This window comes from Neophocaena asiaeorientalis, unplaced genomic scaffold (assembly GCF_003031525.2).
Source record: "Neophocaena asiaeorientalis asiaeorientalis breed wild unplaced genomic scaffold, Neophocaena_asiaeorientalis_V1.1 scaffold745, whole genome shotgun sequence".
Lineage (NCBI taxonomy): Eukaryota > Metazoa > Chordata > Mammalia > Artiodactyla > Phocoenidae > Neophocaena > Neophocaena asiaeorientalis.
Window position 1 is genome coordinate 199,960 of NW_020175073.1, and position 14,236 is coordinate 214,195.

Sequence of the window (14,236 nt, forward strand, 5' to 3'; positions counted from 1 at the left end):
ACAAGTAGGCTTGCAATATGGTGGACGGAAAATAAAGGAGCCAGCCAGCAGAGTTGCGTATGAAAGAAATAGATACATAGATCAAAGAAAATCTTCCTTGGCTCCTGTTCTCTGAAAATATCCAGGGTTAAAATAGATCAGAATTCATACACAGAATGGATGTGATCTTCTAACTGAACATCTCTAAAATAAAATCACAGTGGAACTCAGAGCCCACAGCATTGATAAGCCTTCACATGGCTTCATTTTCTGGGCATGTATTTAATACTACAGAAGACCTTGGTTTCTAAGCAAACATGGAGGCAAAGGGACACCACCACTAAAGCCAAAAGATTTCCTGACCAGCTCTCCCCGCTGTCCTTCAGTACCAGGAACCTGACCTGCCCTACCCCAGTCCACAGGATGCTCACAGGAACGCGGGGCAGGAGTCTGTTCCTTACCTTCTGACGCTGCTGAATGTTGGCCACGGTGTCAGGCTGAAAGTCCAATTTGTCCGTGCGGCAGAGTTTCCAGTAGAGGATGACAACGATCACCATCACCACCAGCACTGGCACGACCACGCCCACAATGACCCAGAGGCTGCTGCTCTGGGACTCAGGGGATGATGGCCTCTTCACCCTGTCCACAGCTGCAGACGAGGAAGAAAGGTCTCTCAGTAAGTCCTCTGCACTCCTTTACTGGACAGCCCTTCTGGGCAGTAAATGTGCCCTCTTCCATGAGAAACCACGAAAGTCCCTGTCATTTCAGCTCAAGACAACTGGGGAGAGACTATGGTCTCCTGATGACAGGGAACGGGACACAGTAAACAAACACAACACATTCCATCTACAATACAGTAGGGATCACAGCAACATATATGACGTGTCTAAAGGAAAATGGCTAATTCAATGGCAAAGTGAGGTTTATTCCACGTCTCCTGATGTCCAGTTTATTCTACCAGGTCTCTCCCTAAATTCTCACTGCAGGAATGTTGCCTTACCAAAAACTAGAAAGTCCCAGTAAGCAGTCTATGAGCACTGCCTTCATTTCCTTACCCAGATCTCTCCCTCAACCCTTCAGTTAAAACATGACTTTTGGGCTTCCCTGGTGGCGCAGCGGCTGAGACTCCGCCTGCCAATGCAGGAGACACGGGTTCATGCCCCGGTCCGGGAAGATCCCACATGCCGCGGAGCGGCTGGGCCCGTGAGCCATGGCCGCTGAGCCTGCGCGTCTGAAGCCTGTGCTCCACGGCGGGAGAGGCCACAACAGCGAGAGGCCCGCGTACCGCAAAAAAAAAAACCATGACTTTTAACTGAAACTGCTATACGATTGTTGTCGTTTTTAAAATTACATTAAATCAACTTACTTATTTTGAATCCTCCACTCCCCAACCTCCCCACCCCCTCCCCTGCCTCAGCCCCACATCTTTCATGGCCCTGGACGATCATGCTTCAATTACTCTGTCCTCCTTAATTTCTTTCACCAGCTCCTCTCCCTAACCTGGCCTCCCAGTTCTGGGCCCTCATCCTCTTCATTCCGTACTCATCCTCTCGCAAAATTCAGCTCTTCTTAAAACTGCTTCCCTGGTCCTCTTAAAGCTCAGGTTCCAATCACCAGGCTCTGAAAACCAAAACGCCCCCCTTCCGTGCCCAACTCTCTCATCCGCTGGGGCCACTTCACAATGACCTCTCCATGACCACACTAGATTCCCCTTGTCTAAGTTCTTTTGTCCTTGGTTGTCTTGGTCTTGTAAATGGTACCTCGTTATTCTTTCACAATGCATTTTACTACATAAATGTATCATCCTGATACACTATACCACTCTGCTCATTAATATGGTCATGACTCTAAGCCTTGTCTCTTCAAATATATATCAGTCTTCCTGGGCAGGGACTAACTTTTACGCTCTTTTCATATCCTATAATGGTTAACACGTGCTATGGGATCAGAATGTTTTTACTCAAAGATGTAACAATAAAAAGATGCTTAGTGTTGGTTTAAGTTTGGGTGTAGGCCTCTTAGAGAGTGACCAGGGAGGGGAGCAAGCCCTCTCAAGCACAAGCGCTATGAAAGAAGCACAAATCACAAAGCAAAGACTATGCGGGAAATGGAGAAAGTGGCAAAGTGTTAAAATTTTGCATTTTTTAATTTGACCTGAATATAGTTTGTATATGTAGTTCATTTTGCATGAAAACAGCTGACAATATAGGAGTGACACAACCAAACTGAGGAGCTGAGACAACTGGGTCCTCTTCTTAGTTCTAACCTAGTAAAACCCTGTGACTCGTCAAAACGAGGGCCTGACATCAAGTCCGCAGCTGTTTTGGAGCTGGCCCTGGTGTTGTCTTAGGCTCCCAATCCCAGGACTGTTGGTTTTCAGCATGAAACTGAGGCAAGAGGAGTGCAAGAACAGATGAAAGTAGTCTTGAAAGGTGCCCAGAGCCTACTGCAAGGAATCTTTTCTAGAAAGTGAAGTGCTTAGCTGGAGTGGGGCACTTCTCCGACAATCAGAAATGTCATATATGAAGACATACAAGTAAATGCTTCATTATTTTTTTTCTCACTGCTTTGAAATAGAACACACTAATATACAATCATATCTCAAACACGCAAACACAAAGCACCAATGGTTATTTGCTTCAACTCTCCCATCATCACCTATAAAATGGAGAAAGTGCGCCCATGGCCCTCATCCTGGTTAGTTTCCAGGGTCAAGTATAGCTCTTACAAAGGACATTCCATCATGGAGGATAATTTCAAAGCTGTCATTTGTTAAAAACTGCCTTCATCGCCAAAGTTTCTCGGGAGTTTTTCAACACTCTCTGATGCTAAATTCCTTCTAAACATTTAGTTATCCCTTTACTGTTGGGAGCAAGTTTCTCTGAGCTCTTACAAGGATTGCTCCCAGGATTATAAAGGAAAAACACCCACATCAAAATAGTAGTCTGATTCATAAAGGTATATTTAGAGAAATATACTCTTCCATGCCTCTCCTTTTCAATTTTAAATACCCAAAATCTATGAGTTGGGGAACAACGGCACTGAGAGTAGCCATTGCCAGGGGAGCAGGAGCCTAGACTCTTCCAACAATAATAAAGAAATACCAAAATACCTCTTTCTAAATTATGAGTGATATGAGGACAGGGTGGGAGAGAAACAGGATTGAAAAGGGTAAGAATCAAGGACTTCTTTGTGTTAAAAGACCCAGAAGGAAGCCAATAAATGCAGAGGGCACCTCCCAGCTTCCTGCGTGACCCACTGTCCCCATCAACATTCAAAATATGACATGTAAGAGTTTGGAATATATACAGAGAAAACACATTATTTTACCTAAGACAAAAATTTTTTTAAATAGTACAGGAGGAGGGGAAAATTATTAAAGTTAACTCAAGCTACTAAAACTCACTATAACACTATGAATATAAAATGCTGGGTAGGAAAAAGAACAGCGAATGCTACAACTGCATGCAATCAAAATAAAGAAGGTCTTGGCAAATTAATTTTAATGACTGACCTCTTATATCTACTACGCAAACATAAGAATGCTTTAAATTCAGAGTTTATTGTCAGAAAAAGACTGGCTTTTGACCCCAGCACAGCACAGATGACTGTGAAGGGCCACACCTCACGCACTTACGTTGGGCAACAGCTCCTTGAATTCGGTAACCCAAGATGATGGCTGCTCTCTGGATATCTATCTTGTTAATCAGATCTGAAGACTTGACTGCACTGAGTCTTTCTCCATCTTGATCCTCCACAAAGTAGATGAGCTGCACGGGATTATCATCTCCCTCGAGCCTTGACACATTTACCACCTGAAAGATAACAGAAACTATTAGCATTTTAGAAGCTCATGTTTCCAGACACCCTTTCTTGGGGCACTCAATCTTGACTGTGTTGCTCAGGATTTATTCCTATCCCTAATAAGGTCATTACACCATTCCAGATCCCAGAATGCCCAGGATGCTCTCTTGATGGGAGTAACAGTCAAAATGAAAGTTCCTCTGTGCAGAAAAACAAATGTGCTTTGTCTTGCTCGAAGTCTTCTCTGAGACAAAGGGGCAAGCAGGGTACAGAGAACATACCAAGTCCAGCCTAGAATAGCCATCAACCAGCTCCAACAGGTCATGGGAGGGCACTGTTGTCTTCCCAACATCAACCATAACAGTTAGGTACATCCCTGGTTCTCTGAAACTATTGATGGTTCTAGCCAATCCTTTCTCAAATCTATTAGCATTTTCTCCCTGTTCTTCTAGGGCAGGGTTTCTCAACCTTAGTACTATTGCCATTTTTGATCCAGATAATTCTTTGATGTGGGGGACTATCCCAAGTATAGTAGAATGTTTAGCAGCATCTCTGCCCTCTACTCCCTCAATGCCAGTAGCAACAGCCATGCCCTTCCTCACCAGTTGTGACAACCAAAAATGTCTCCAGACACTGCCAAATGTACCCTGGGGGGGCAAAGTCATCCCCAGTTGAGAACCACTGCTCTTGAAATAATAAATATCATAAATTCTTTAATATCCCACTCCCAAAAAGGGATAGATCATCTAGACAGGAATCAATAAGCAAACAGCAGATGTGAACAACGCTACAGACCAAATGAACCTAAGAAACACATAGAACATTCTATCCAGTAGCAACACAATACACATTCTTCTCACACGCACATGGAACATTTTCTAGGGCAGATCATATGTTAGGCCACAAAACAAGTCTCAACAATTCGAAAAAGACAGAAATTATATCAAGTATCTTTTCTGACCACAATGGTATGAAACTAGAATCAGTAATAGGAGGAAAGCTGGAAAATTCACCAATACTTGGAAATTAAACAACACACTCCTGAACAACCAGTGAACAACAACAAAAAAAAAATCAAAAGGGAAATTTTTAAAATATCTTGAGACAAATTAAAATGGAAACACAACATATCAAAACTTACAGGATGCAGCAAAAGCACTTAAAAGAGGAAAGTTTACAGCTATAAATGAAATCAAGAAAAAAGAAAGATCTCAAATAAATATAACATTACACCTCAAGAAACTAGAAAAAAGAGAACAAACTTAGCCCAAAGTTAGCAGCAGGGAGGAAATAATAAAGACTAGCATGGAAATAAATGAAATAGAGAATAGGAAAATAATAGAAGAGATTAACAAAACGAAGATGCAGTTCTTTGAAAAGATAAACAAAATTGACAATTTAGCTAGACTAACCAATAAAAAGAGATAGGACTCAAAAACTATAAATGAAAGAGAAGACATTACATCAGATACCACAGAAATACAAAGGATCAAAAGAGACTATCATGAACATCACATGCCAACAAATTTGACAACCTAGAAGAAATGGATAAATTCCTGGCCATATACACCCTACCAAGACTGGATCATGATGAAACAGGAAATCTGAACAGACCAATAATGAGTAAGGAAATTAAATCAGTAATCACACACTTCCCAGCAAAGAAAATCCCAGGACCAGATGGTTTCACTGATGAATTCTACCAAACATTTAAAGAATTAATGCCAATCCTCAAAATTTTCCTAAAAATTGAAGAGGCGGAAACCCTCTCAAATTCATTTTATGACACTAACATTACCTTAATACCAAAGCCAGGTAAAGACACTGTAAAAAAAGAAAACTACAGGCCAATATCTCTAAGGAATACAGATGCAAAAATTCTCAACAAAACATTAGCAAATCAAATTCAACAGCATATTATAAGTATCACGTACCATGATCAAGTGAGATTCAACAACATATGCAAATCAATAAATTGATACATCACATTAATAAATGAAAGATAAAAACCAAATGATCATATCAATAGATGCAAAAAAAGCATTTGACAAAATTCAACATCCATTCATGATAAAAACTCTCAACAAATTGAGTACAGAAGGAACATACCTCTACATAGAAAAGGCCATATATGACAAACCCACAGCTAACATTGTACTCAATGGTAAAAGGTTGAAAGCTTTTCCTTTATGATCAGGAATAAGATGAGACCGTCCACTCTCACTATTCCTATTCAACACATTACTAGAAATCCTAGCCAGAGCAATCAGGCAAGAAAAAGAAATAAAAGGCATCCAAATTGAAAAGGAAGAAGTAAAACCATCTCTGTTTGCAGATGACATGATCTTATATCTAGAAAACCCTAAAGACTCCACCAAAACACTATCAGAATGAGTAAGTAAATTCAGTAAAGTTGCAGGATATAAAATAAACATACAGAAATCAGTTGTATTTCTATACACTAATAACAAAGTATCTGAAAAAGAAACAAACAGTCCCACTCACAATAGCCTCAAAAAAAATAAACTATTTAGGAATAAATTTAACCAAGGAGATAAAGATCTGTATACTGAAATCTATAAGACATGATGAAAGAAACTGAAGAACACACAAATAAATGAAAATACATCCCATGTTCATGGATCAAAAGAATAATGTTAAAATGTCCATACTATCCAAAGCTATCTATAGATTCAATGCAATCCCTATCAAAATTCCAATGGCATTTTTTTACAGAAATAAACAATCCTAAAATTCATATGGAACCACAAAAACCCTGGTGACTAAGGAGCCAAGAATAATCAATGGGGAAAAGATAGTCTCTTCAATAAATGTTGTTGAGAAAACTAGATATTCACATCCAAAAGAATGAAATTGGATACCATCTTACTCACAAAAATTAACTCCAAATGGAAACACCTAAAACCATAAAACTCCTACAAGAAAATATATGGCAAAAGCTCCTTGACATTCGTCTTGGCAATGATTTTTTGGATAAGACACCCAAAGCACAAGCAACAAAGCAAAAATAAACAAATGGGACTACATCAAACTAAAAAGCTTTTGTACAGCAAAAGAAACAATCAACAAAATAACGAGACAACCTATGAAATGGGAGAAAACATTTATAAATCATTATTTGATGAGGGGTTAATATCCAAAATATATTAAGGAACTCATATAACTCAATAGCAAAAAAAAAAAAAATCTGAGTAACATATGGGCATAGGATCTGAACAGACATTTTTCCAAAGATATAGAAATGGCCAACGGGTACATGAAAAGGTACTCAACATCACTAATCATCAGGGAAATGCAAATCAAAACCACGGTGAGATATCACCTCACACCTTTCAGAATGGCTATTATCAAAAGGACAGGAGATAAGTGGTGGTGAGGACGTAGAGAAAAGGGAATCCTCGTGCACTGTCGGTGGAAATGTAAACTGGTACAGCCTCTATGGAAAACAGTATGGAGGTTCCTCAAAAACTTAAAACTAGAACTAGCACATGGACCAACGATTCCACTTTTGGGATTTCCAAAGGAAATGAAATCACTATCTTGAAAACATATCTGCACCCCATGTTCACTGTAACATTATTTACAACAGGCAGGACATGGAAAAAAACCTAACTGTCCATCTATGGACACATGGATAAAGAAAATGTGGTATGATACATAATACATACCCACATGTACACACACAATGGAGTATTATTCATCCATAAAAAAGAAGAAAATCCTGTCATTTGCAGCTACATAGGATGACCCTTGGAGGCGTTATGCTAAGTGAAATAAGTCCAACAGAAAAAGACAAATACTGTATGATCTCACACATACATGGAATCTAAAAAAGCCAAACTCACAGAAAGAGTGTACTGGTGGTTGCCAGGGGTGGAGAGTAAGGGAAATGGATGATGGTGGTCAAAGGGGGTACACTTCCAGCCATAAAGTTCTGGGTATCTAAAGTACAGCATGGTGACTATAGTTAACAATACTGTATTGCATACTTGAAATCTGCTAAGACAGTAGATCTTAAAAGTTCTCACCACACACACACACACAAAAGATACCTATGTGAGTGATGGATATGTTATCTTATTGTGGTAATCATTTCACAATATATACATATATCAAATCATCACACTGTACACTTTATTTATTTATTATTTTTTTTAAGATGTTGGGGGTAGGAGTTTATTAATTAATTTATTTATTTTTGGTTGTGTTGGGTCTTCGTTTCTGTGCGAGGGCTTTCTCTAGTTGTGGTGAGCGGGGGCCACTCTTCATCGCCGTGTGCGGGCCTCTCACTGTCGCAGCCTCTCTTGTTGCAGAGCACAGGCTCCAGACGCGCAGGCTCAGTAGTTGTGGCTCACGGGCTTAGTTGCTCCACGGCATGTGGGATCCTCCCAGACCAGGGCTCGAACCCATGTCCCCTGCATTACCAGGCAGACTCTCAACCACTGCACCACCAGGGAAGCCCCACACACTGTACACTTTAAACTTACACAATGTTATATGTCAATTACATCACAATCAAGCTGGAAAAAATTTCATAAATTCATAATCTGCTGGGTCAAACAGTACTCTGATTTGTCCCAAAATTTATATCCCTCTGGTGTTAACAGTGAAGTACTCTATTTTTTATTTTTTTTCATTTTAACATCTTTATTGGAGTATAATTGCTTTACAATGGTATGTTAGTTTCAGCTTCACAACAAAATCAATCAGTTATATATATATATGTTCCCATATCTCTTCCCGCTTGCGTCTCCCTCCCTCAAACAGTGAAGTGCTCTTACATTAGTACCTTAGAATCTAGTACACTCGATATATCACTGTTTTGCATAAATATAGCTTTCTATTTTGTTGCTATTTCTCTTAGCAATATGCAACAACTTTATGGCCCCTTTTAGACTGCAGCAAAATGGTGGACTGACGTTCTGAGAGAAAGATCAACGATAACTCCAAGCCCTCTATTTTGCACACGTAATTTGAATGTTTGGTCTCTACATTTGCCATTGGCAAAATGCAGCTGCTACTTTTCTAGCCACATGTACAGAACTGTAATAGTGCCCTGTGCTCTGGACATAACTGCTGGCCTCCTTCTTTACCACTGGGAACTTTTGGCAAATCAACTATTTCATGATTTCATTGTGAACGCCTACTTCCAGATCATGTATAAAGATCCTTAACACAGGTCCAAAGTCTCATCCCTGGAGAATCTGTTCTTTTTTTTTTTGCGGTACGCGGGTCTCTCACTGTTGTGGCCTCTCCCGCTGCGGAGCACAGGCTCCGGACCCGCAGGCTCAGCGGCCATGGCTCACGGGCCTAGCCGCTCCACAGCATGTGGGATCTTCCCGGACCGGGGCATGAACCCGTGTCCCCTGCATCGGCAGGTGGACTCTCAACCACTGTGCCACCAGGGAAGCCCTGTTCTTTACAACTCTATATCTTGATAACGGCTCGCCCGTCCAGCCCTCTGTTTGCTGTTTCTAGGCTAGTTCCTTGACCACTTCTGCTCCCTAACCACCTACTTCTTTCCCTGGAACTGTGCTGCAGTGGTTAATTTTTATTAGCCTTCAGAATGGAATACTATAAAGGGCTACTGAAAAGCAATAGATTATATCCACCTGTCCCTCTACCTACATGCCTATTTATTCCATTTTAAAGTTCTGGTAAGTTTTAGAAATGCTTCTTCTTGCAGAAACCATATACCCAAATATCCAGTGATAGCCACCTTGAGTAAAGATTCTAGGGACTTCCCTGGTGGTTCAGTGGCTAAAACTCCACGCTCCCAAAGCAGGGGGCCCGGGTTAGATCCCTGGTCAGGGAACTAGATCTCACATGGCACAACTAAGACTCAACACAGCCAAATAAATAAATATTTTTTTTAAAAAATTCTATAAGCTTCTCCAATCTGAAAGTAACAGTCAGTAAAATCTAATCCCAGCATCCTTTCTAGATGACTTTTCATCAGATTCATATATAGAATCCATAAAACCATGGTATAATGGAGTCATCATTTGGGGCAATATTTTCAATTTCCTTTTTTTTTTTTGCACTACGCGGGCCTCTCACTGCTGCGGCCTCTCCTGTTGTGGAGCACAGGCTCCGGACATGCAGGCCCAGCGGCCGTGGCTCACAGGCCCAGCCGCTCTGCGGCATGTGGGATCTTCCCGGACTGGGGCACGAACCCGCATCCCCTGCATTGGCAGGCGGACTCTCAACCACTGCGCCACCAGGGAAGCCCTCAATTTCATTTTTAAAAATATTTTCTGATTAAAATCACATGTTCACTATACAAACTATATGTTCATTGGAGAAATTTTGAAAAACGTGAAAAATAACTATAAAGAATAAAACAAAAATCACCTGAAATTCAATCAAAGAAAATCATTGTAAGCATTTTAGCATATTTCCTCCTGTTATTTTTTTCATGATTTGTATATTAATATTTGGATATACTGCACACTTTTTTTTTTTGCGGTACGCGGGCCTCTCACTGTTGTGGCCTATCCCGCCACAGAGCACAGGCTCCGGATGTGCAGGCTCAGCGGCCATGGCTCACGGGCCCAGCCGCTCCGCGGCATGTGGGATCCTCCCAGACCGGGGCACGAACCCGTGTCCCCTGCATCGGCAGGCGGACTCTCAACCGCTGCGCCACCAGGGAAGCCCCTGCACACATTCTTTTGTAGCCTCTCTTTACTTGAGCTTTTTTCTATATTCCCTCACTAATTAAAAAAAAAACTGATAATGGGATTTTCCAACATATAAAGATTTCACTACAGTTTTTTTGCCCATTCTCCAATTGCTGGACATTAGGTTGTTCCAATACTTTCACTTTTACCCACTATGTTTTGATGAAGAGTCCGGTACTGTTGTACATAAATTCTTATCTACATCTTCGTGCTTGGTCATTCTAAAGGGGAAGAGACGTAGGGAACGGTTTCTAAGCAATCCATCAGATGGCACCGTTAGTCTGGGATGGCTTAGTTAACTTCCATGAATCCCGCATTTCTATCTCAGGGAACTTGCAGAACTAACCAAGCATCTCATTCTGTAGTTTTATGGTACTCTGTAACTGTTTTATGTGCAGAAATTAACCTCCACCCAGACCTTGAGCTCTGTGAAGCCAGAGCTCCTAAATAAAGCAAGGCTTTTGTAATTCATTTTCATTTTTATTCTCAGTTTTATAGTTATTTGTTTAATATTGCTCTCAATTTTTTAATGAGTTTTTAAATTTCCCTAGATTCTACTGCATCCGGCAAAGGAACTATTATAGAAACCTAACAACCACCTTTCTGGGAGGGAGAATAAAGAGCAACACTTACAGGGGAAAACTTGGTAAAAGGGTTGAGGGATGATGATGATGTCAGCTCTCCACAAACTGCCCAGCTCCCCTACCCAGTGTCAGCTTCACATCTCTCTCTCTAAAGCCTCTAAACCACCAACCTCCCCACCCCTGCACACCAGAGTTTCACCCTGGCTTCCTGTCTCTGAAACGCCATAGCTCTAAATATCCCCTTTTCCTAGCTCTACAAGTCAGCATTTGGTAAAGAAAAAAATCCAAAATAGTGTAATTCACATGGCGATGGGAAGAAATTAAAGCCCAACCTCCAGCTCTCTCTGAGTGTGTACATTTTTAAAGGGGTCACTTTGGGATTCAAATGAATCTGTCATTTGTAACTTTCTGCCAGTTTACATAGTGAAGGCAATTTGGGTAACATGAGACAAGCAGGGCTGGCAGGAGGCAGAGAGGACAGAGTGCCAGAATAGAGGGCAGAACATTTTCCTCTTTCCGGCCTCTCAAGGTCTCTTCCAGCTGAACGACTTGTCTCTATGACGCTATCAATAATGCCTACCATTCCATAAAACTGACTACGTTTTTGGTAATTAAAAAACTACTCTTTGAAAACTCAGGTCCTCCAATGGTACGGCAACCCACTTACATATTCTTTTGTTGTGGTCCCCACAAGGCCATTTGCTGTACGGACCCTTACTAAGGACTCGGGAAACATCTGTCTAGACTCCAGTGGAACTGAAATGCTGACACATTCAGTGGCTGCCTATGATAGCAATCAGTCTATTTGGCAGCATTTTCTCCTGGCATTTTCCACTTGCATGAAGATACAGCCCATTTTTAGACGGCTCTCTCTCCTTCCCCTCCCTACTCCTTTGGCCTTCTTCTTACCTGTACCATGCTGTTCCCGGCAGCGATGGTAGCCCTTCTCCACATCCGCCTTCTGGTGGAAACTTCGCTGAGCAGCTGGGCCAGTTTGCGCTCCATCTCAGCTTGAAACACTTCATTCTGGAGCTGCTTCTCAACAACACCCAGGAGGACTACATTTAAGGTGAAACACACACAGGCCCCAAAACGAGTTAGCAGTGGAGAGAAAAGGATGTGTACACAAGAGAAATTAACGCAGGATTACTGTAAAATGCCAGTTCCCAGAGAGGAGACATTAAAAGGGGAAAGAGGCAAGCTGAACGGGGTGCGGGAGAGTCCAGGGAGGGTAGCCCACAGGTCTTATCTCTAAAGTTTACAAAGACCGGTGGCCAGAAGTCCCAGGAGCTCAGCAGTTCGGGAGCTTTGCAGCTCAGAGCTCCTACACAAGATCAAACGTTCTGTCTGCACGTATTGCAAAATTTCTGGAAATGGTTTGAGTTCATATCTTATCTTGACTCAAAATTTAGACTCATTAACTGACTCGAGATAAGGAGGCCTGTCTTCAGACATCTAGGTTATCTAAACAGACAACATCTTGTCAGCCTTTACAGGAGAAAAAAGCTTGTGCTTTCCAGCCAGAACTGGCTCAAATCCCCTGTGAGATAGGACCACGGGCAAGTCACTTAACCACTATGAAAATTATCTGGAAAATAAGGCCACTGTACCATGCAAAGAGGTGGAGCCTTTATATGCGATGTTGTATGTGAAGCAACGAGAGCTGGCAGGGTCCGGGAACCTGTCAGTGGTGACTATCCCCACTCTACAAGTTTCCTCCCCACGACCAGTTGCTTACTCATTGTGCTGCTTACATGCTGGGTACCCGCTGAGCATCCAACTGTCTTTTACACTTCTGCATACCAAGTTAGAAAGCCTTTATTTGCAATGCCATAGCTATAAATATCTGACCCAGGCCCACAAGACTTTAAAACATGCTTCTTATTGGCTCACCAAGTTACCTTATTTGTCCTTATAAAACCAGACATATGAGGCTTTTAGGGAAAAAAAGAGATCCTTGCTTCAGAACCTTGTCCTATTCTGGTCAGAAGATGGTCAATTCCTGTTAGACTTTGCCCTGAACTTGATGTATGAATTTTAAAGAAAGCCAGTCCTTTTTGTGCCGTAACTCAGTGGGACACGTTCCCACAGCCAAATTTGAATCCCTTTCTCATTCATTCTTTGCCAAGAATCTAAGGTACATTTTGCCCTGAATTTAGGACTCAGAAACAGGAAAGGCAGTATCCTTCTCAATACTCCCCCGCCCAACAGACTTCTCACTCTTACAGTTCCCAAAAACATTACGTAAGTTAAACATACCTGTTCTTACCCAAGAGGACTTCAACAACTGCGATAAGTTAAGCTGTGGGTACTGGAAGGCTACAAAAAGGAAAGGGTGAGAAAGGGAGAAAGATACATAAAAAACCTGTCTGCAACAGTCAGAAAGGTGAGTGTTCTAGGGAGCGCTGCGTAAGTCACAGCACACTGCCTCTCCTATACCAATTAGCTCTGCCTATGGAAGAACAAAGTGTCAGGCTGGGGGGAAGGCAGGGTCAGTGGGAGGGTCCTGAGCACCTTAGTCTCCGGGAGAAAGAGGGAGAAATAGAAAGAAAGGGCTTACTCAAGTAACACGATGGGACACTACTTCACAGACAGCTCACCCGTAAGCTTTTTTCAAGGGAAATGTCATTGTTCCAGAGCAATGAATTTTTCACGCCGTGCACCTCAGAGCCCTGGAATTTCCCAGCAATGACTCAGACAGGGTAAAGTGACAATCTTCTATCACTGCAAGTTGCTATTTGTAAATAACCATTTTACCCCTGTCTACTTTTGCATTTTACAAGTTATTCCTTTCCATTTAATTAACAGTACACGAAAATACGACAGGAACCATTAAACCTCCTGGCCGCTCCATTCTGAAAAAGATTTTGATATCTTTTTTGCCTGACTTCAACTCTGGCATCTACTGTATTTGGGGTGGAATCTACTGTATTTTAAACGTTTTGAAGCAAACGTTTCCCCTACCTCCACTCCATTTGTACTGTGAATTAAATCGCTTCCACCAGGAAGGAAAGTTTTGTTTGTTTTCATTTCTGTTTCTTTTTTCTTTTTAAGTGTACACACAGTGAACCCCACTCCTTCTGGTGTACAGTTTTATGGGTTTTGACAAATGCATGGACGTGTGGAACCACCACCACAATAAAAATACAAGAATTCTCATCACCGCCC

General features: G+C 41.6%; 1 protein-coding gene across 1 annotated transcript in view; it reads right to left on the reverse strand.

Moving 5' to 3' along the window:
- KIAA1549 (KIAA1549 ortholog) overlaps positions 1-14,236 on the reverse strand; it is an 86,768-nt gene that overhangs the window by 62,153 nt on the left and 10,379 nt on the right. Inside the window, exons 6-9 of the mRNA XM_024764066.1 lie at positions 13,328-13,387; positions 11,978-12,126; positions 3,617-3,794; positions 441-628 (exon numbers count right to left, since the gene is read on the reverse strand). Of these exons, the coding sequence (XP_024619834.1) occupies positions 441-628; positions 3,617-3,794; positions 11,978-12,126; positions 13,328-13,387 (575 nt within the window). The remainder of the gene's footprint in view (positions 1-440; positions 629-3,616; positions 3,795-11,977; positions 12,127-13,327; positions 13,388-14,236) is intronic.